Below are 19,693 nucleotides of genomic sequence, written 5' to 3' on the forward strand. Positions count from 1 at the left end.
ACATTCTAGGGCTGATTGGCCACCACCCGATCACCCGCTTCTGCATCTCTCCCATCACTATAAAAGCTGTTCCCAGCTCATGTGTGCTTCCACAGCTCTGGTAGATGGTGTGACCATCCCTGTACGTACGCACCATCGTCCCCTTCCAGCATACCTCCTGCAGCGCTACGATGTTGAACTTGCGGGTCTTTAATTCCTCGGAAAGCACGCGGGCACTTCCTAGGAAGTAGAGAGATCGGCAGTTCCATGTTCCGAGAATCCAATCGTTAGTCCGTTTTCGTTGCCTAGGTCCTAGCCGATTGTTCCGGTCCGTACTTAACGTTATTGCGTTTGTTGCTGTTGTTTTTTAATGGTGCGGGCTTGCAAGGCCAGCGACCAACCCCGCTATGTCGCAGGAGGGCCATCGTAGTGCCATTGTTTAGAGTCCAGGGCACTACCAGGACTTGAGAAGGGCACTGCGTTACCCGATCTTTCCACTGGTTACTCGCACATCAGTTGGTACCACGAGAAGGTAGGGGTACGTTAGCTGGAAGGCTGAGGTTCACTAGTGGGAACTGTTATGCGCCTTTGGTCCAGTCATTAACAAACCATTACCAACAGATACTGTGCACAAATTAACGCATTAAAAAACCGACAAATTTTCAGGAGAGCGACAAAAAATAGACCTCACACGTAGTCCTTAGCCTCTTATCCAGCGGTTTTCCGACTTCCACGCAGTGCCAGCTACGATACAAGCAACCTAGGGAAGATCGGGTAACCAACCCCGGTGGGAACTTGGTCGTATACTGATAGGGAAGGAAGGCTCTTTTGAGTTTCCGAGCGTCTGTCCTACATGTTAGGAGCGGCTTAAAACGGTCTCTGTACTCCAGGTTAGGGGCGGCCAAAGACCGTCCACGTGCCAACGTGGGAGTCTAAGCAGTACTGTGCACGATACCTTTCGGCGAGACGCGTTTTGCCCCTTTTCACCATTTATTTACTTTTTTTTTTGGAAATATAGTCCATCTCCCGTGCTTTGGGCTCATTTTCCCCAGTGTGCAATGACGGGGGATTGCCTTGAATGCGCAGAACTATTACGGTTTACGGTATTTGTTATGTAAACACTTAAATCGATGATTTCTCGCGAATTTGAGATCAATTTTGAAAATCAATATAATAACTAGGTAGAGAACTGATAATCTTTTTGACTACTGTAATGATTTATTTTTAAGTTGAGCTTTTATTCAAATGAAGCTTTTGATTCTGCAAATTCAATATCTTCTTGAAACAATAAAAATATGTTTGAAAACGGTTTTATTGAATTTATAAGATGCTTTTTTTGAAATATAGTGGTCCCAGTGGCTCTGTGGTTAGCGATGTCGATCGGCTAGCTTTCCCACACGGTTGTGATGTCGGGTTCGATTCCCAATCAGGTCGAGGATCTTTTCAAGCTGGAAATTTTCTCGACTCAGCACTGGGGCACGGTGTATCGTTGTACTTATCCTACACATGCAAAATGTGCCAAAAACAATATCGACAACGAGTTCTCTCAACTAATAATCAAGTTAATCGAGACCGCATTAGCCCCATAGGCTAGCGTGCGATATTGTTGTTGTTTATTGAAATAAACTGCCTGTTGGTTAAAAACAATCCAAACTTTTTGTTTGAAAAAAAAAAAAACAAAATTTATTTGGTTTTATTGAATTTATTTTTCTCCGCGAAAAATCGGCACGCGACTTAACCGGACTAACGATTGGAAACTCGGAACGTGGAACTGACGATTTTTCAATTTTCAAGAGAGAGAAATCCCGCAGGCTTCTGAGTCTTTCTTAGCCTTTACAAGTTCTGAAGTATATTCCTTAAACCGGATGTCTAAATTTCTTTTTGTTTGGCCAATGTAAACTTTATCACAATGTGGACATGCAACTTTATAAACACCCGCCCTATGTAATTTGTCAATAGTGTCTTTAGTAGACCCCAACTTTGTTTTCATTTGATTATTTCTACTACTGTAGATAATATCGATACCAAATTTTCTAAATTTTTTACGAAGTTGACGAGTGAAACTGACGTCATATTCAACCACTACTCTTTTCCGATCTTCTGTTAGCGGAGTGAGTGTTGTGTGAGATTTCCTATGTTGGATTCGTTTCTTTTTGTCATAAATGGCTTGTATGGTTCTTCTGTTATATCCATTCTGCTCACCAATATAAAAAAAAATTCCATTTCGTTTTTCTTACCTTCATTACTGAGAGGCAAAGATTCCATACGGTGGATCATATGGTGGAAAGAAGCCATTTTATGCTGGGAGGAGTGGTTAGAAGTGTTAGGTATTACCCGCTTAGTATGTGTGGGTTTCCTAAAGATTTCGAATTCAAAGTGGTTGGAGTTTTTAACAACGACTACATCTAAAAATGGAAGCCTGTTGTTTTGTTCAATTTCCAAAGTGAACTGGATATTTTTATGAAGACCATTCAAAATTCCCAAAAAACTTTCCAAGTCCCCCTGTTGTAAAATACAAAAAATATCATCAACATACCTCTACCAACGATCTGGTAAGCAGTCTTTTTCATTTAGTTTATTTTCTTAATGTGCCATAAAAAGCTCACATAAGAAAGGTGAAAGAGGATTCCCCATCGGTGCTCCTTTTGTTTGTTTGTAAAATTTCCCACGAAATGAAAAATAATTGTCTTCCATGCAAAGTCGAGTTAACTTCAAGTAACTGCGTACTTTAGTTTTCCAAGGGTTGTCACATTGTTGGGAAAGAAGCCAATCTTCCAAAAGATTTATAGCTTCTTTCACTGGAACACTCGGAAAAAGTGCTGTGACATCAAAAGAAACCATTATCTCGCCAGTGTTGATGCCCCCCGATGATTTTAAATTTTCAACAAAAACTCCTGTGCTCTTAACAGATCGACTAGGAAATTTTTTCGGCATTGATTGAAATTCCTTGACTAACCATTTTGCCAATTTTTCTGTTGGTGCCCCCACCGCAGAAACGATTTCTCTCATTTCATTACCAGGTTTATGTACTTTAGGGAGACCCTTTATTCAATCAAAACAGCCATCAACAGCGTAGCAGAGAACGTCATCGGGCAAGTGGGATGAACTCAACGAAACGAGTGGTTTGACGACGAATGTATTAAGGTGATGGAAGAGGAGAACGCTGCACGGGCAGCTAAGATGCGCAGTGACACTCGTCAGAATATAGAAAGACACTGACAGAAAAACATGCAGCGAACCCAAATCATTCGGGAAAAAAGCGCTGCCTGGAGGATGAGGAGGAGTACGCAGAGCTAAAACTTGTTAGTTATTAGTATTATATAAAGTGTGTTCTCATAAATTTGTCCGGCTATTTGCGCAAGTTTTAGTGTAAATTATTTTTTGAAGAAGCTACTAACAGGAGAAAAACAACCAACGATATTAAAAAGCGGTTCTTGTGGTTTGTATTCTATGCGCGATTGCTGATTCACAGAGTGGATTCGGTTCATACTTATAGAAAGAACAAGGCAGCAGCTACCAAGTGGCCGTAGTGTTGTAAAGTTTCGTTTTCCTTGGTACGGTTTCTAATCGGGGTGCAGCAGTATTTTATCGGAACGGTAGTCTGGAGTTCTATTGGCAGCTTGTTTTAAATATATCGGTATTATTGCGGCCGGGATAAAAGGTGTACTTGCGAGTGAATTAGTTTGTACGAGCAACGGGAAGATTAGTTCAATTCCAGCGATCAGTTTCGGGTTCCTCATGTCCAGTGCAGTGCGTGTAGTGCTAAGATCGTAGAAAAGACATCCACAGTGATGGGGGCGCAGCGCGCTTGTATATTTGGCTAATGGATGTTTAGGCTAGCAGGATGACTGGCAACAAGGGCACCTGGATGGTATGATTTTAGTAAAAAGTTGTTTTTTTCGCGAAAAGTAGTGTGATTGGTCAAAGTGTTGAGTTTAGGTCCTACTGCTACCCGGAAAAGTGAAGGAATGTGGCAGTGTATCTTCGTGAAACAGATCAGTAGCATTTTTATTCGTTGCGTTTTATTTGTTTTTAAAGCCTGTAGTACACTCTTTGTCTAATGGTCAAATATTTGATCTTCTGACATAATGGTCAAATTTATTTGACATCATGGTTGTTGTTTGCCCGTGTTTGCCCCATGTTAAAATTGGAGAGTGACAAACAATTATCTTTGACCAAATTTTTATCTGTCAAAAAGTGCCAAATATTTGACGCTTGGTCAAAGAGTGTAATACAGGCTTAAGTCGCACTTCAGAGAAGAAAGATCAAAAAGGTCGTTTTCCGGATTGTGTTTGGGTTGATTGAAGAGCTCCTGAGCGCCATCTACCTTCGGATAGAGGAGCAAAACGGTGGAGCTACTCAGTGAAGCATGGCGACCTGCATTTATTTTGCATTTTTTTTTTGCAATTTTTTCAGATTCAATATCTTTCAAACACTGTTGTCTTTTGAATCTCTTGGTTTACTATTTTTCTAGTTTAAAAGTATAGTTATAGGAATGTAGAATATAGGAATATGTGTAGGGTTGTTTTTGTTTTAGCTTTGCTGAATTCCTTGTAGCGAATAATGTATATTGAAAACCGAGTTTAAAATATACAATAAATTTTCAGCTGAATTGTCCATCTGCTCAAAACTGGACCCAGGTTCAACTTTCGGTATACTACCGGTTGCCCTCCAGAAGTGATATACAGACACTCTTTCCTAATTCATATTCCTTTCAGAGACCGAGTAATGGCGCTATAACCATAAGCAAAAATGCTAGGACTAGAGTTAGTATACAAGTTCCAATCGTAACAGTTGAAGCGAGTAAAGGCTATATATCTTTGGTTTCTATAATAATAAGGAGGAAATACCTATGTTCCATCCCAGGAGATTGGTCAACAAAGGAGTGTACTTTCTTAGCTTTGTCACTCCCAACGAATGATATTACTTCTTACATACGGATCGGTTGGTACGGATTGTCCCCGTTCTTAGATTATATTGTATTATATTGCGCTGCACAGTAGGGCTGGCCGTTGACAAAAAAAATGTATGGAAACCATTTATTTTTAAATTGTGGATATCATTTTCCAGGATCCTTTCAAGTACTGGCTGTGTTAGTGTAGACTAGACTAGACTAGACTAGACTAGACATCCCGCAGAGGCTTTGTGTTGCTAGCCGAAATGTGCCGGTATTGGTAGTATTCAGAAGGACGATCGTGAGGTGACCGAAAGGTATGCACCGGCTTACAAGAGTGGAAGGACGGGGTTATCTGCCCTATCTATAAGAAAGGCGACAAATTGGACTGTGGGAACTATCGTGAGATTATCGTCCTGAATGCTGCCAACGAAGTGCTTTCCCAAATCATTTTCCGCCGACTCTCACCGCTAGCCAACAGGTTTGTGGGAAGTTATCAGGTTGGCTTCGTGGAAGGACGGTCTACGACGGAACAAAACTTAACCATACGGAAGATCCTCCAGAAATGGAGTGAATACAAGACCTTCACGCATCACCACCTTTTCATCGACTTCAAAGCCGCGTGTCATACAGCAATTGCCGTCGAACTGACTTAGCTCCCGTACGAAGTGTAACCTGTACAAAACGCTCATAAAACCGGTTTTTTTTTCTACGGGCATGAAGCGTGGACAATGCTAGAATAGGGCCTGCAAGTTCTCGGAGTTTTCGAATGACGGGTACTAAAGACGATCTTTGCGGATGTGCAGGAGAACGGAATATGGTGGCTAAAGCTGGACGGTTAGCCTCGTATCCGGTAGGAAGAAGACGACCAGGGGCAGAGCGGGCAAGATGGGTAGACCAGGTGGAGTGAGATCTGGTGTGGAGTACGTGCTGGCTCAACGCCTCTGGGCTTCAAATCAGAAGATATCCAAGTTCTATGTTCTGGCTTGGCGGGTAACTGCTAGTACCAAAGCAGGCTGTTTCTGCGCTTGGTATAGATCTGCATCGAGCAGTTCTTTCAATTCAGCGTCTTCGGAGGTTTTCGGTATCCAGCAACTAAAATTCAACTGACATTTTTTTGTGTGGATCATACACGGATTAGAAAAAATGCGTCAGGGTTAATGCAAATGCGTGGGGACCAAGCTTCCCCTAGGTAGCTACGGGTCTGATCAGAACTATCGTCTTTAAAACGACGGAACCAATCGCGACACGTTGTTTACCGATTATCGAAGTTTGGTTTAGACAACAAGCTGTATAATATAGTAACTGCTACTTCTAATTTAAGCTATACACTTTTTGGAGATTAATTATTGTAAATTCAATGAAAAGTTGTGGGTAGTTACAAACGGATATTAATAAAAAAAAAACACATTTTGACGTTGACGGCGAAAATAATTTAGACAAAAATTTTCCGTCATAAATTTCACATGAAATACATCGTAAATTAATCACCCGTGATTCAGCTTCCCATCATCCCATTTTTTCTTGTATTCATTTGTTTGAGGTAATTATTCAAGCGTTTTGTTATCACTTCATGAAACCCCAGGAGTGGGTTTATCAGATTGCATTTTCATTGCCAATGCCTGTATATTTGATCTAATTGTTTAAGCCAACGGTAGACCTTCGCTACAGCAGTAAATTATTGTGATATCAAAGCGGTTTACAATTAATTAACCAATGTTAATATTTACTCTGCTGTATGCGATTCCAAATCAGAAAGGTTAGGCGGTATTTGTCGATTTTAACTAACTCGTTTACGTACATTCTATGCAAAGAATTGAAAAGGTTTATCATTGAATACACAATGCACTGCATGCGCAAACGCGATACGCCAGCAGTTTGGATTATAGCTGCTAGTTTTATGATTTGCAGAAAGACATGGATACAATTTAGCTAGAAGGTTCGGCAGGAATAAATGAATGCCGTCATTTCTACAAACATTGTGAATCTAATTCAACAGCAAACGTCAGTTGACAGTACAAATAGGATTGGTGAAAGGATTGGATAAATTTAAACCTGTTATTAACAATTATTACTGCTTAAAACACTAAACTATACAAAGTCTAAGTTTTCCCGAGGAATGATTCGGATAGATTTAATCTAAACAAAAGTTCTAATCGTATCTACGGTTCCGGATTTTTATTGCTGTCTTGGGCAACTGCATGTGGCTGCATACAATGTAATGTATACTCAATAAATTTCAAATCCTTTGCATACTCGGTCATGCGTTTGAAATGCCTTTCGGTGTAAGGCAGAGCGGCTTCCAGATACTTATTCAGTTCAGCAGCATGGAAATTACCTGACAGCATTTCTTGCAGCAAAATGTTTAAAACTAGTTGAGCTGGACGGCAGTTTTTGCTGTTCGTGTTCCACTCCACGGCGTGCTTCAATAACGTTTGCTTGTGATCATCGCGTAGTTTTTGTACCGTTGTGGATAGACCTTGTTCCTGGGATTTTATGATGGCGGTAATAATTTTTAGCGTCATGAGAGGACGGTCCAGATTCAGCGACAGCCGCAGGGCTTTTAGCATTTTTTTGTCATTCACTAAGTTGCTCAACTCTTGTTCCTGTAGGAGAATTTCGTTCCGCTGGGTTTGCTCTTTCTCGCGTTTTTCGTCCGTAACATCTTTCCATTTTATAAGCTGGGAATCCGAACCACCACTGTAAAACTCAGACTCATCTTCCGAAATACATATTGCCCAGATTCGGCTTTCATGTTTGTCCATAGTCTGGACGCACTCGGATGTTTTGATGGACCATAGCTTCAGTAATCCATCAGCTCCTGCAGATAACAGCTGCATACCATTGGAAAGAAATTCTACCCGTAAAACAGAACTCTCATGCCCTTCGAGGGTTTTGAGGCAAGTCATGTCGGTCAAGGACCACAACTTAATGCAACAATCAGCAGCATTGGTAAGGAGTATTTGATCGACCGGTGAAAACCGAACAGCCCAAATTCCTCGACGATGGCCTCGAAAGACACCAATCAAGTTCAGTGTTTTAACATCCCATAGTTTTGCAGTTTTATCTTGCGATCCTGTAGCAACAAATTCGTCATTAGGCGATATACTCACACTATTAATGTCCTTTTCATGGGCAAGTTCCGTCAATAAACAGTTTAGTCGAGTTATTTCTTTGTCGTCTTGTGTATCATTGAATTCCTTAGGTATTTTCCACAGTTTCAAGCATTTGTCTTGACTTACACTAACGCAAAACTTTCCAGATAGCTTACTAAGAGCGACACTTCCTACGGAATTGGTATGCTTCAAGCCAATAGCAACACATTGAATCAAAAATTTGTTTGCGTCGTAGGACCACAATCGAATAGAATTATCTTTTGACGATGATAGGATGTGTTGATCGTTTGCAGAAAGAGACAATACAATTTCTGTATGTCCTTTCACGAGCTGACAGTTCATTGTGGTTGTATCATACACTTTAAAGTCGTTGCTGTTAGTGGCCATTCCAAGATAGCGACCATCCTTTCCACAAAGGATCAAATCTAGAATTTCATCACTGAATCCAGAAAGTTGTTTGACGCAATCTAACGATGTTAAATCGTGTATAATTATATTGTGATCTGCACTAACAATGGCTAACTGCATGGTGTTTGAGTTAAGTAACAAATTTGTGATGGCCAATCCTCCATCTTCTACTGCTCTTGTCACCAGACTATTGGATTGTTTATACACTATTCTAGTTTCAGTCATTTCCCACACTTTGATGATGCCTTCTTCGCCAGCACATGCAGCGTAAATCTTTTCCTTTTTCAGCTTTTTTCCTTGGAAGGTAGTTCCTACCGGTAAGACAACTACGCTTTCCAGAGCCTCGTAAACTGGAATTGTTTTAATAGCTTTTTGGGATTCATAATCCCAAAGAATTAATATTTTATCTCTACCAGAAGATACAATATACTTTCGATCATCTGCGAACGAAACAGCCGTGACTTTGGAGAAGTGTCCAGTAAATGTTTTTGTCAATTCTCTCGTCTCATAATTCCAAGCATTGATTTTTACATCATCGCCCGCTGCCAGTAGAGTTTTACTCTCAACATCGGGATGGAACACAAGCAAATTTATAACGCCTTGGCATCCCCTAAGGGTACCTTTGCAGACTTGCTCGTTAGGGCTCCAAACACGAACAAGCGTATCTGATCCGCCACTAGCAACTAACAAGTCATCCTCGCTAAATACTAGTTTAGTGATAGGTCCCTGGTGTAGTCCTTTCCACATTTTAATAACTTCTTTATTTTGCTTGTCCCAAAGCTTTAACAAACTGGAGCGGTGAGCAGATATTATGTTCTGATTATTCTTACTTAGCGCAAAAGTACTGATAACATCCTCTTCGTTTTCATTGAATGTTATCGTGTCCTCGATGGCGTCACTTTCTGCAACCGTTACCAAACTTATAGCTCCGGAATTCTGGCAAAGTATCTCTTGCCCGTCTGCACTCCACTGAACCGCTCCGCCGGTGTAGAATGCTTTATAGTGCTTTTGCACCTCGAATCTGAAATTATGTACCATTACCTTTCATAAGAGATGTTGGCAATCATATGAAATACTCACATTTCCTTTAACTTCATGGTTGTGCAAAGATTCAACAAACTTAATACAAAAACGTTGAACTTATTCTGATAGCAACATAGCATTCGCTTCCACACGACAAACTACGGTTTCGGCTCGAATCAAAACAAATACACGTGCTGGTATCGATGTCGACTTTTTGTTCCGATCAAACCCGAAACCGAAGTATGACAGCCAGGCGGTCTATAAACATTCTAGTACTTCTTTGCGTTGCATCACGCGCGTTTGTGTAAAGTTTAATTTCAAATTATAGATTTGCAGGGAAAAATAAGTTCACAACTTATCGTGACTAATTAGGTGAATCTGTTAAAAAGTATGTTACACTTAAACCGATTGTGTGCAGTACATCGGATTGGCGTTGTGAAGCAAAGGTTTCCTCGCTTTTTACTGCAACCGGCAGCAGCTGTATCGGGGCTAGTGCGCAATTGCTCCACAAAATCATTACAAACAGAAGGGTCGCTGCCAGAGCTCAAAACCGACAGTGAGCCGAATGTATCATGGAACACCATCTATCACTTTCCAGGAATAATGCTTACTGCTTCAATTAAACGACTTCGAATGTACCCGGTTGCAGCGACAGCAATAACTGTTCCTATATCAATAGGACTGGCGTACGGCGAGATTTGTTCTGTCGTGACAGCGCAAATCTGTGGATCGATAGGTAATATATTTATATTGTGTTTTGTAACGAAACATTAAGCGACCATTACGTTCTACAGGCCTGTCCACTACTTTGACTCTATTATTGTTTAGTTATTTCACGAATAATCTTGTTGGATACGTCTACGCTGATGATCGCTTTCAAAATGTTAAAATTTCTTACGTGGACTTTCACGGCAAACGACAAAATCGAATATATCCCGTGAACGAAATCGTACCGCGCACTGAGCTTGGACGATCACTGCTGAAGTTTTATTTTCCTATCAAAAATCACAGTAACGATGAGGTGTACAAGTTAGTTCATCGATATGGACAAATTTACAACGACCAAGCATTTAACGTTGTGTTTGGAAAGGATTAATGCGGATCTGCGATAAATATGTAAGTAATCAGACACACTGCGTTTAGAAAGAATCATTTTGATGTGTAATACATGTCCGAATTCCACACAAACAGTAATTTCGATATTTTATGAAACTCTTTTTATTTAACAAATGTTGACTAGTGCTTCATCCAAGTAACAATGTTGTTGAGTAACAGTTTATTAAGCTTTAGTTAAGCCAAAATTGGTCAATAATTTTGTTGGATAACGGCTTGTTAAGCTATAGTTCTGCCGAAATTCACTGGATAATAGCTTATTAGACTGTAAATCAACTAAATTGTCTGCTGTGTAACAACAGCCTAATAAGCTGTAAGGCTACATAATTGTTTGCTGGATTTCCACGTTTTAATAAAACAATGGCAGTTAGGACGTTGCAATACTGGGGCCTATAAACGTCAACATTTTGCCTACCAATCATAAATTCAACACGGCGGTAATATTTCATTTCAAATGCTTACAAAACTTATCTTATTCATTGAAATTGCACATTATACTAAAAAAAAATGTTGAGCTCTTGTTTTTTCGCATCTAAAATGACATTTACTCGAGGATAAGTCTACCGACAAAATGGGACGTTTACTCTATTTCACTTGTTTTAGGGCAAACCAACCAAAAAGTGGGTACCAGAAACGCTGGTACCAGAATCAGTGAGTGGTAGATGGAAAATGTATGGAGTTTGACAGCCACAAGAGCCCCCTGTTGCAATACCATTAAACATCGATACTTAAGATCGATACCTGTATCGAGAGCAAGTACGGATATTCCGATAGTATCGAGGCTAACGTATCGATAACCTAAATGTATCGTTGTGCGATACCAGTACCAGTTCATTCAAAATATAAGTCATAATTCTTTTTTATTGTTTATTCCTCAAGATAAAACTTTTATTTCAATTAAACTATTTATATAGACCATTTTACGAGACGTTTCTGAACTCAATCTATGAATGAAATTTTGACAGAAAGCTCGAAACCGCTGACATAACGCTATTGAAAGCAACATCATCGACTATTCTACTGTTGACACGTGACACCTGTCAGTTTGTAAAATGATCTATAAATTTACTGAATCTAGAAACACCAGCTTCTGCAGAAACTTAGTCGAAAGTCGATTACGCTTTTCCTTAATAATTGATCCTGTTTTCGAAAAGAGTCGCTTGCATGGCTCTGTAAATTTTACCTTCGGATCTGCATGACCGTAGAAAAGGATCGTTCCCGTAGGTAAATCTATATATCTGTTAAATTGGCATTGCCGATGAGATGGCATGCATGCATACGATGCATCAAAATGGCACAGGAAACAGCAAGTTTTTTGCTTCGTTCGTTCTTCTTTACAGGGTTGTTGAGTCTTTTCGATACTGAGAGGTGTTTATCGATATTGATGAAGTATTGCTGGTAAAACATCGATACCAAATATCCGAGTATCGGAAGTAGAAGGATCGATTCTGTGTTAGTATCGGTGGCAGGGTTGATATTTGTTGACACTCTTGAGTGAAAGTGAAAAAAAGCATCCATAAACGTTATTTTTTTACAATCCTTTCAGAGTTCTCCTTTCCCGCTTTTTGCATGGAAGTGAACTGTCAAAACACCTCATTATATTTCATGCGATGAAAGCAAGACAACAAAATCAGTTTATCACTTAACAAAGATTGTCAATGCATCGGTCAGTGTCAGTGAAAAAGTGTTTCGGTGAGGTTTATTTTGATTGAGTGGACTTTTTTTTTTCTTTTTCGCTTTGAAGTGAAGATCATTTGGTTGGATTTGTCGTCAAATTTTATTCCGTAACCGTGAACGATGCGCGCGATCTATTTCATCTGAGTATAACAGCACGTTACTATGACGAAAATCTAGTGTATCTGAAAGAGTGCTGCGGTCATTGGAAGTGAAAATTGAAAACGATTGGCTGTAGTTTTCGAAGAATTTTGCTGGGGAAAATGACTTTTATCAGCACTGATCGGTGGTATCGCAACGTCACATTTTACCTTTTCAACTCTAATATATTACATTTCATAGTAAAATATATCTACAAGTCAGCTCTGAAGACTTATTTGAAAAACCTAACAAGTATTGCTGTTTGACTTCGTATCTATTTCAACACCCGTTTGTTTTGTTCCTGTATCAAAATTTAGCTAACCTAGCTCTTTTAAAACATGTTTCAATTCTGATTAGATCATGGGTTTGGTATTGTTTTTAATCGATGTGATCGATATTCTAGTTCCTTCGTGCGTACACGTTTATAAATGGATACATCGATTCATAGATGTGACAAAACCTTTTACTTTCGGGTTGCTAATAAAGTTACGAAATCACTGGAATATTTATCTTTTGATTTTCACGTTTACGGGATTTTGAAACTGAAAACGCACTCAACAACATATTATTTGAATGAACTTGTCGCTTGTGCAATCTACAAGCCATAAATCCTAGAACGCCTTCACTGTATTATTCTAGTACGTTTCTATTTATTGATGTTTTCCACTTGAACTGTCAGCGAGGTTCTTTTTATGCGCCGATTGTTCTCAGAAAAATTGCAATGAACAAAAACTACGTTGAATAAGTCAGTAAATTGAACAAAATGTTGCGAAGAATTCTTCCAAATGTGCAGTTGCGGTAAGTGTAGTGTTTTTACTTTCTCAGTTCATGATATGCAGGGTGCGTATCGTTACAGGATACCGCTAGCATGTCATATCCCGAGGGTTACCATGTCCCAGTATGGGCCTCAGTTTGTCGAACCTGTGTTTAAGAAGGAAACTATAAACGCACTCAAAGAAAGTGGTGAAATCGAAAGAGTTGCACACGTGCCAATAAAAGCCGCACGGAATAACGATACATGCTCGGTTTTCCACGACGATCTGGTCAGCAAGTTCACTAATTATGTAATGAAACAAGGCCAGAAACGTCTGGCCCGGGACTTGGTGGAGAAAGGATTTGAAAACATCAAACGATTACAGTTGGAACGGTACCATTTGGCTGAGAGTGACGAGGAACGAGCAAAAATCGAGTTAAATCCTAGAGTGATGCTACAAAAGGCTGTGGAAAATAGTCGGCCTTTGCTTCAGCTGACGCCTATTAAACGTGGAGGTGTACGCTATCAGGTACCGGTGCCGATAACCGAGAAGCGATCCTATTTCCTTGCTATGAAGTGGCTTCTAGAAGCTTGCCGGGAGAAGGAGCGGACTGTTCACTTTCCGGAAAAAATGGCCTGGGAGGTGCTCGATGCTGCCGCTAATCAGGGCAAGGTGATTAAGCGCAAGCAAGAACTGCATCGCCAGTGCGAAGCAAATCGTGCTTATGCTCATTATCGGTGGAGTTAGAAAAGGTTGGTTTTTATTTTTAAAAGGCAAATAAAAGTAATAGTTTGTAAAATTTATCAATGATTTTAAAACATTAAATGAAAGAAGCAACAGGTTTTTGTTCTGCCAGAACAGCCAACACGTTACGGGCGGTTATACAGAACATTTCCTCGAGACTTTTTCTAGTAGCAGTTCCCAGATGCGGAACGGTAACTGAAAATAAACCAATAGAATATATATTTAAGGGTACTTAAGTATTATTAGGTGTTTTTCCTTACTGCAATTTGGTAAATCCATAATTGGATCAGTGGGAGACAATGGCTCTGGAGTCATGACATCCAGTCCTGCTGCAAAAATGTCACCATTTTTTAGTGCTTCTACTAGCGCTGGTTGATCGACAATTCCACCGCGAGCCACATTGATTAGAACACTCGATTGCTTCATTATACTGAACGCTTCTTTGTTAAATATGGCTTTTGTTTCATTAGTCATAGGACACGCGATAAAAACGAAATCACTTTCTTTAAGCAGTTCGTTGAACGTGACAAACTGTGCTTTGAACCGTTCGGCTTCTGACTTGATTCTAGGTCCGGTGTATAACAATCGACCAACATCAAATCCGTTCAATCTTTTGGCAATTGTTTGTCCAATACCACCAAACCCCACTATTCCCACCGTCGAACCGGGAACATCTTGACCTAGCATCCACTGTGGTCGCTGTTCCCACGCAGAATTCAATATCTTTATTCGACCTTCATGAAACCGCCTGGCTGCAGCAATCATCAAACCTATCGCAATATCCGCAACTGGGTCGTTTACCACTTGTGGAGTATTCCCTAGTGCGACTTTGCGCTGTCTGAACGCTGCTGCATCCACATAATCCATGCCAGACGTCATAGTGGAAACCACCTTCAGCTGAGGACCCGCTAGGTCCAGCACTTCGCCATCTAGTCTGTCGGCTGTCAGCCACAATATTCCTTCAGCTCCCGGACTCGCACGTAATATTTCTTCTCGAGTAGTTCCATCACACACGGAGACATCGCATCTACGAGGAGTTCATTGTTAGTACCTATCTGAAACTGCCACTAGGCACCGGGTCACATTTCAAGGTCAACTCACTTGCGTCTGAGCAAATCTATGTAGCTTACCGGTACGTCACTGCTGGTCACCAGGAGTTTCGGCCGGTAGTTTGCAGGAAAACTGTACTCGTTCACCGCTGCCTCTAGCATTGTGCCTATTTGTTTTACTAAACGGTTTAAGTTCAGGCGCATTTCAGAATCGCTACTAAGTGGATTGCTAATATAGTCGTGTTATTTAGTGTTTTATGGCAAAGGCGCACACTGCTGGTTAAAAGTTTGCATCCCGTGTTACTAAAATGTATATAGTGCGCGCGCAATAGTTATGATTAAATTTATACTATTATTATTACATCTCCGTTAGACTGTGTTCGGTGAGAAAAAGTACAGTCGAACTTAGTTCTGTGAGATTTTAAACAAAATTCCTCCAATCAACTTGGTCCCTGTTCGCGTTTCTCCAATATCGCGAGTATCCAATACTTACCAAGTCTTGCTCCACTTAGTCTAACCATAGTCACTGTATATTTTACTGGTCTGGCGGAGAAGATTTGGGAACCAATATAAACTGTTCAAACGGGAACCAGTCAATGGAGACTCTATTAAAACGGGAACCAGTCAATGGCTGGATCGATTGAAAACTGTACCCTGCATGTGAAAAAGACCATCACCCGAAATTCTCACATAGCACTAGTTCCCATCCATTGAAGCCTTAATAAGTCGAATCAGCTTCCCGCGAACGCCGTTCTCGTCTATGATTTTCCATAGCTCTTTCCGATCATTTATAACATATACGGCTTCAAAAACGATGAATAGATGGTGTGTAGAGACTCTATTCTCACGGGACTTTTGGAGGATCTGCCAAAAAGTTCTTGATCATTTGTTGCTAAAGATATGTCCATTTAGAATCCGGAATAATAAAATCATCTGTATCTCGTTGATGGATTGTCGTACCAATAAGGTTAATACATCAAAACAAAGGTAATTCACTGTACTTTAAGAAAAAAAATATCAATATAAATCATTTCTCTTGGTTTCTAATGCAAATTCGCACTTTCTTCTTTATTCCTCCTATCAAACGCTGCACACTTTCGGATTCAACATCCTTGGCACATTATTTCCATATTTTGGTCATCTGAGTCGCGTCCCGAACCGTTTTTTCCACTTTTTCTGAGCTTCCGTTTCATTAATGCCCAAAATCTCCCGATGGACCGGAACTGCGGGCAGTTTGGTGGATTTTTGTTTTTATCGATGAAATCTACGCTATTATCGCGGTGCCACTGGATGACTTCCGGCTGTAGTGGCAACTCATCAAATCTGGTCAAAGCTTCACGGGACCCTCATGGGCTTCGACAAATGATTATACGCGATTTATTTATTTATTTATTTATTTCGTCAATCATATATGTAGACTGGTTACAATAATTTCTAAACTATACACGAACATAAAACAAATTAATTTTGTGTCCTCAGCCTCAAGGACTTGAAATACTGTTTTAGTTTATACCGGGACATCGTAAAGTCAATGGCTTCGCAGTGTTGATTATAAGAATTCATCATACTATTTATAGGTCCATTTTTTGCGTATTCCGTACGATAATGGTTAAGAGCAAATAAACTACGGTGTCGAAGTTGTCGAATGGGTGCATAAAAGTTCAATTTAGAAAGTAGTACTGCTAAGTCAACGTTCTGCGAAACGATATCGTTTACAAATGAAGCCATCGCGTACTCTCGCCGTTCTTTTAATGTTTGAATGTCAATCAACATGCAGCGTGCTTCATATGACGGAAGACGATGTGCGGTCCAACCTAGCTTACGAAGAGCATATAGTAGAAATTGCTTTTGTACTGATTCTATTCTTTCTTCATGTACGCCAGGACGAGGAGACCACACAATGCTACAGTATTCCAGTATTGACCTCACATAGGCAATATACAAAGTTTTGATAGTGTACGGGTCTTGAAAATTGTAGCAGAAGCGTTTGATGAACATGTTGTTTGCCTTGTGTATGATAGTGTTATAGTGGTCGATGAAATTAAGTTTAGAATCTAAGATTATTCCTAAATCCCAAACTTTATCACATTTCTTCACATTCTGATCCCCTAATGCAATTACGATTTTGGGCGTTGTTAGTTTACTGCTAAAGGATATTACATTGCATTTTTTTACATTTAATTCAAGTAGGCTTTTCTTACACCAGATGTAAAATGTGTGGATTTCATTCTGAAATACATTGATGTCTTCTTGACTTTTTATTTCCAAAAACAGCTTCATGTCGTCGGCATATATTAGAACTTTAATATTTTTGAGGATGAAGGAAATGTCGTTTACGTACAAAATAAAAAAAAGTGGTCCTAAGTGGGAGCCTTGGGGAACACCTGAAGTAACTTGAATGGGATTTGACTTTTTTCCATTAAATTTTATTATTTGTTGCCTGTTTGTTAAATATGATTCAAGCCACTTCAGGAGACCAGACTCAATTCCAATTTTTTGCAGTTTAAAAAGTAGCATTGGTATGTCAATACGATCAAATGCTTTGCTAAAGTTTGTATAAAGAGCTTTAACACGGTTCCCATTATCCATTGCATTCAATGAGTAATCTACGAATTCAAGTAAATTTGTGGATGTAGAGCGGCCTTTGAAGAAGCCGTGTTGTTTGTCAGTTATTCGATTTTTGACTTGAGCAAATATCTTTTCATTGACAATTGCCTCAAAGAGTTTAGGTATGCAAGAGATAATAGCGATTCCACGATAATTACGTATGTCAGATTTACGCCCAGATTTTAAAATAGGCGCTAAAAATGAGCTTTTCCATATATTTGGGAAGACTCCAGTTCCCAACGACATATTGAACAGCCAGAACAAAGGAGATGTAAGTTCCTTCGAAAGATTTTTCATGAGTGCTGGAGGTATTCCGTCAGGTCCAGGTCCTTTGGAAGGGTCTAAATTTCTCAGACCCTGCAAAACATCCTGTACCTGAAGTTGGTTGACACCAATGTTTCTTGGATATTCTGGATAAATTGCAAAATAATCGCGGTCGCGATTTTCTTCGGAAAATGTGGTATAGATTTCCTGGAAAAATTTTGCAAAGAGATTGCAATTTTTCTCCGAGTTATCACCAACATGTTCATCGAGTTGCATTATTGATGGAAAATTGTCTGATTTTAGTTTTGTTTTGACGTAATTGAAGAAGTTCTTTGGACAAGACTTAATTTCTAGTTCAGTTTTTGCATTGAATTCTTCAAATGCATGACTGATTGCAAAATTCAGTTGATCACATATTTCCAAGTAAATTGCTAGATTTTCACTGCTATTGTGTTTTTTGAAAATTTTGTGGGCTTTTTGTTTGCGGTTTTTTAAATTTTTTATTTGTTTGTTAAACCAGACTGGATGTTTAGTGTTAGCGTGGCGTCGTTTTTTCTTCAATGGAATCTCTTGAGAGATGATGTTGTACAGAATTTTGTAAAAGACGCTAACAGATGATTCGACGTTTCCTTCATCTCTAAAAATTTGTTGCCAATGGACACAGTTTAATTTGTTTTTAATATTTGCATAGTTCGCGAGTTTGAAATCAAGGACTTCCTCATACTCACAGTCGTTGGGTCTTTGATATTCATGTAGAAATAAAGAATATTCAATTGCTGTGTGAAAATTTTCGTTTTTCCACAGTGGGTTAACTGATTCGGTCACACAGAAATCTTCATGGATATTCGTTAAGAGTAGGTCCAAATAGCAATTTCCACGGTTTCTTACATGGTTAATCTGGTTCAAACCTAGTTTAGCAATTTCGTCAAACATGAAGTGCAAAGTGATGTTATCTCCAACGACTGGGAGTAGGATGCTTTCGTTTTCAGGGTCCAAGATGAAGTCAGCGGTGTTTTGATTGAAGTCCCAATAGATGTGAACTTTCACGTCAGGAGGTAGTTCAGATAAAATTCTTTCTGCGCAATTAAAAAACTTTTCATACGTAATTTTATTAGCGTTATGTGGGGGAAAGTACACAGAGGCGAATACGTGTGTTTCACCTGCTATGTGCGATTTTATTCAAATGTGCTCGAATTCTTTGAATTTAGGTGCAGCAACAGTTTCTGAATTAAAATTCACAGAGACCGCTATGAGGACTCCTCCGCCTGACTTCTTTTCGGATTCTTGAAGATTCCTGTCATTCCTGAATACATTGAACATATTTCCAAAAATTTGACACTTTCATCCCAGTTTGTTTCAGTCGCCAATATGACTGAAAAGGATGAGCCTAAAAGATTGTTGTAAATTTGTTTCATTTTGGCTGGGCCTTTCATGCGATTGAAATTTTGACAATAAACCAAAATTTCAGTCGCATTTTGTGTTGGTGAAGAATTTTTTGGGGATATGGTGGTTGACGATGTTTGAGGGTTGGTGAGTGTTACCTGTAAGTCTTCTTCTTTCTCATCGAAAGGGGTCGTTATTTCCGAAAACTCGGTTTGTAAAATTTGTCGGTGCTTTCTCTTAGTTGTTGTAGGCGGTGTGTTCGTTCACTGGATAACGATGTCCGATGAGACTGCAGGTCTGCTAAAGCGTCATCGCGTGATCTTCCCAGTTCTTCATGTACGTCCAGGAAAATTTCACGTAGCAGGTTTAAGTCAGTTGGTAGTCCTTCAACTGCCAGCATCACCGATGCACTAATTTTGGTGATTCCTCGAATGCATACCGTTATTGGCTGATCATGCAGGAAAGCAAGGAAAGTTCGTACCGTATAGTTTTGTGATCACGCAGCCGTGCTTTCAGATAGCGTTTGTCACCAGCAGCGGATTG

General features: G+C 39.7%; 4 protein-coding genes across 5 annotated transcripts; 2 read left to right on the forward strand and 2 right to left on the reverse strand.

Annotated features, from left to right (window-relative positions):
* Positions 1 to 7,023: 7,023 nt before the first annotated feature.
* Positions 7,024 to 9,897, reverse strand: LOC129732040 (transducin beta-like protein 3). Its single transcript, XM_055692505.1, has 2 exons — positions 9,478 to 9,897; positions 7,024 to 9,418 (listed from the first exon to the last, which is right to left on the reverse strand). Exons 1-2 carry the CDS (start codon positions 9,558 to 9,560, stop codon positions 7,036 to 7,038), a joined length of 2,466 nt encoding a protein of 821 aa, XP_055548480.1. The 5' UTR covers positions 9,561 to 9,897; the 3' UTR covers positions 7,024 to 7,035.
* LOC129732041 (uncharacterized) lies at positions 9,697 to 11,373 on the forward strand. 2 transcript variants are annotated; one of them, XM_055692506.1, is made up of 3 exons: positions 9,697 to 10,156; positions 10,215 to 10,536; positions 11,137 to 11,373. In XM_055692506.1, exons 1-2 carry the CDS (start codon positions 9,811 to 9,813, stop codon positions 10,514 to 10,516), a joined length of 648 nt encoding a protein of 215 aa, XP_055548481.1. In that variant the 5' UTR covers positions 9,697 to 9,810; the 3' UTR covers positions 10,517 to 10,536; positions 11,137 to 11,373. The 2 variants fall into 2 exon arrangements, with proteins under 2 accessions (XP_055548481.1, XP_055548483.1); XM_055692508.1 differs by lacking the exon at positions 11,137 to 11,373 and having other exon boundaries at positions 10,215 to 10,569.
* A 1,631-nt stretch (positions 11,374 to 13,004) lies between these two features.
* LOC129727928 (28S ribosomal protein S7, mitochondrial) lies at positions 13,005 to 13,906 on the forward strand. Its single transcript, XM_055686212.1, has 2 exons — positions 13,005 to 13,146; positions 13,205 to 13,906. Exons 1-2 carry the CDS (start codon positions 13,112 to 13,114, stop codon positions 13,848 to 13,850), a joined length of 681 nt encoding a protein of 226 aa, XP_055542187.1. The 5' UTR covers positions 13,005 to 13,111; the 3' UTR covers positions 13,851 to 13,906.
* LOC129727927 (glyoxylate reductase/hydroxypyruvate reductase-like) lies at positions 13,810 to 15,162 on the reverse strand. Its single transcript, XM_055686211.1, has 3 exons — positions 14,949 to 15,162; positions 14,108 to 14,874; positions 13,810 to 14,042 (listed from the first exon to the last, which is right to left on the reverse strand). The coding sequence occupies exons 1-3, from the start codon at positions 15,098 to 15,100 to the stop codon at positions 13,924 to 13,926; spliced, it is 1,038 nt and encodes a 345-aa protein (XP_055542186.1). The 5' UTR covers positions 15,101 to 15,162; the 3' UTR covers positions 13,810 to 13,923.
* Between the last annotated feature and the right edge of the window lie 4,531 nt (positions 15,163 to 19,693).

Source organism: Wyeomyia smithii, chromosome 3 (genome assembly GCF_029784165.1).
Source record: "Wyeomyia smithii strain HCP4-BCI-WySm-NY-G18 chromosome 3, ASM2978416v1, whole genome shotgun sequence".
In the NCBI taxonomy this organism is placed as follows: domain Eukaryota; kingdom Metazoa; phylum Arthropoda; class Insecta; order Diptera; family Culicidae; genus Wyeomyia; species Wyeomyia smithii.

Bases quoted from the DNA above. Each gene is read 5' to 3' on its own strand.
- LOC129727928 (XM_055686212.1), top strand. From the start codon at position 13,112: ATGTTGCGAAGAATTCTTCCAAATGTGCAGTTGCG. The intron at 13,147-13,204 runs GTAAGTGTAGTG...GTATCGTTACAG, and splicing joins CTTCCAAATGTGCAGTTGCG to GATACCGCTAGCATGTCATA.
- LOC129732041 (XM_055692506.1), top strand. From the start codon at position 9,811: ATGTTACACTTAAACCGATTGTGTGCAGTACATCGGATTGGCGTTGTG. The intron at 10,157-10,214 runs GTAATATATTTA...TACGTTCTACAG, and splicing joins GCAAATCTGTGGATCGATAG to GCCTGTCCACTACTTTGACT.
- LOC129727927 (XM_055686211.1), bottom strand. From the start codon at position 15,100: ATGCGCCTGAACTTAAACCGTTTAGTAAAACAAATAGGCACAATGCTA. The intron at 14,875-14,948 runs GTGAGTTGACCT...AACTCCTCGTAG, and splicing joins ATAGATTTGCTCAGACGCAA to ATGCGATGTCTCCGTGTGTG. The intron at 14,043-14,107 runs GTAAGGAAAAAC...GTTTATTTTCAG, and splicing joins TATGGATTTACCAAATTGCA to TTACCGTTCCGCATCTGGGA.
- LOC129732040 (XM_055692505.1), bottom strand. From the start codon at position 9,560: ATGCTATGTTGCTATCAGAATAAGTTCAACGTTTTTGTATTAAGTTTG. The intron at 9,419-9,477 runs GTGAGTATTTCA...ACATAATTTCAG, and splicing joins ACCATGAAGTTAAAGGAAAT to ATTCGAGGTGCAAAAGCACT.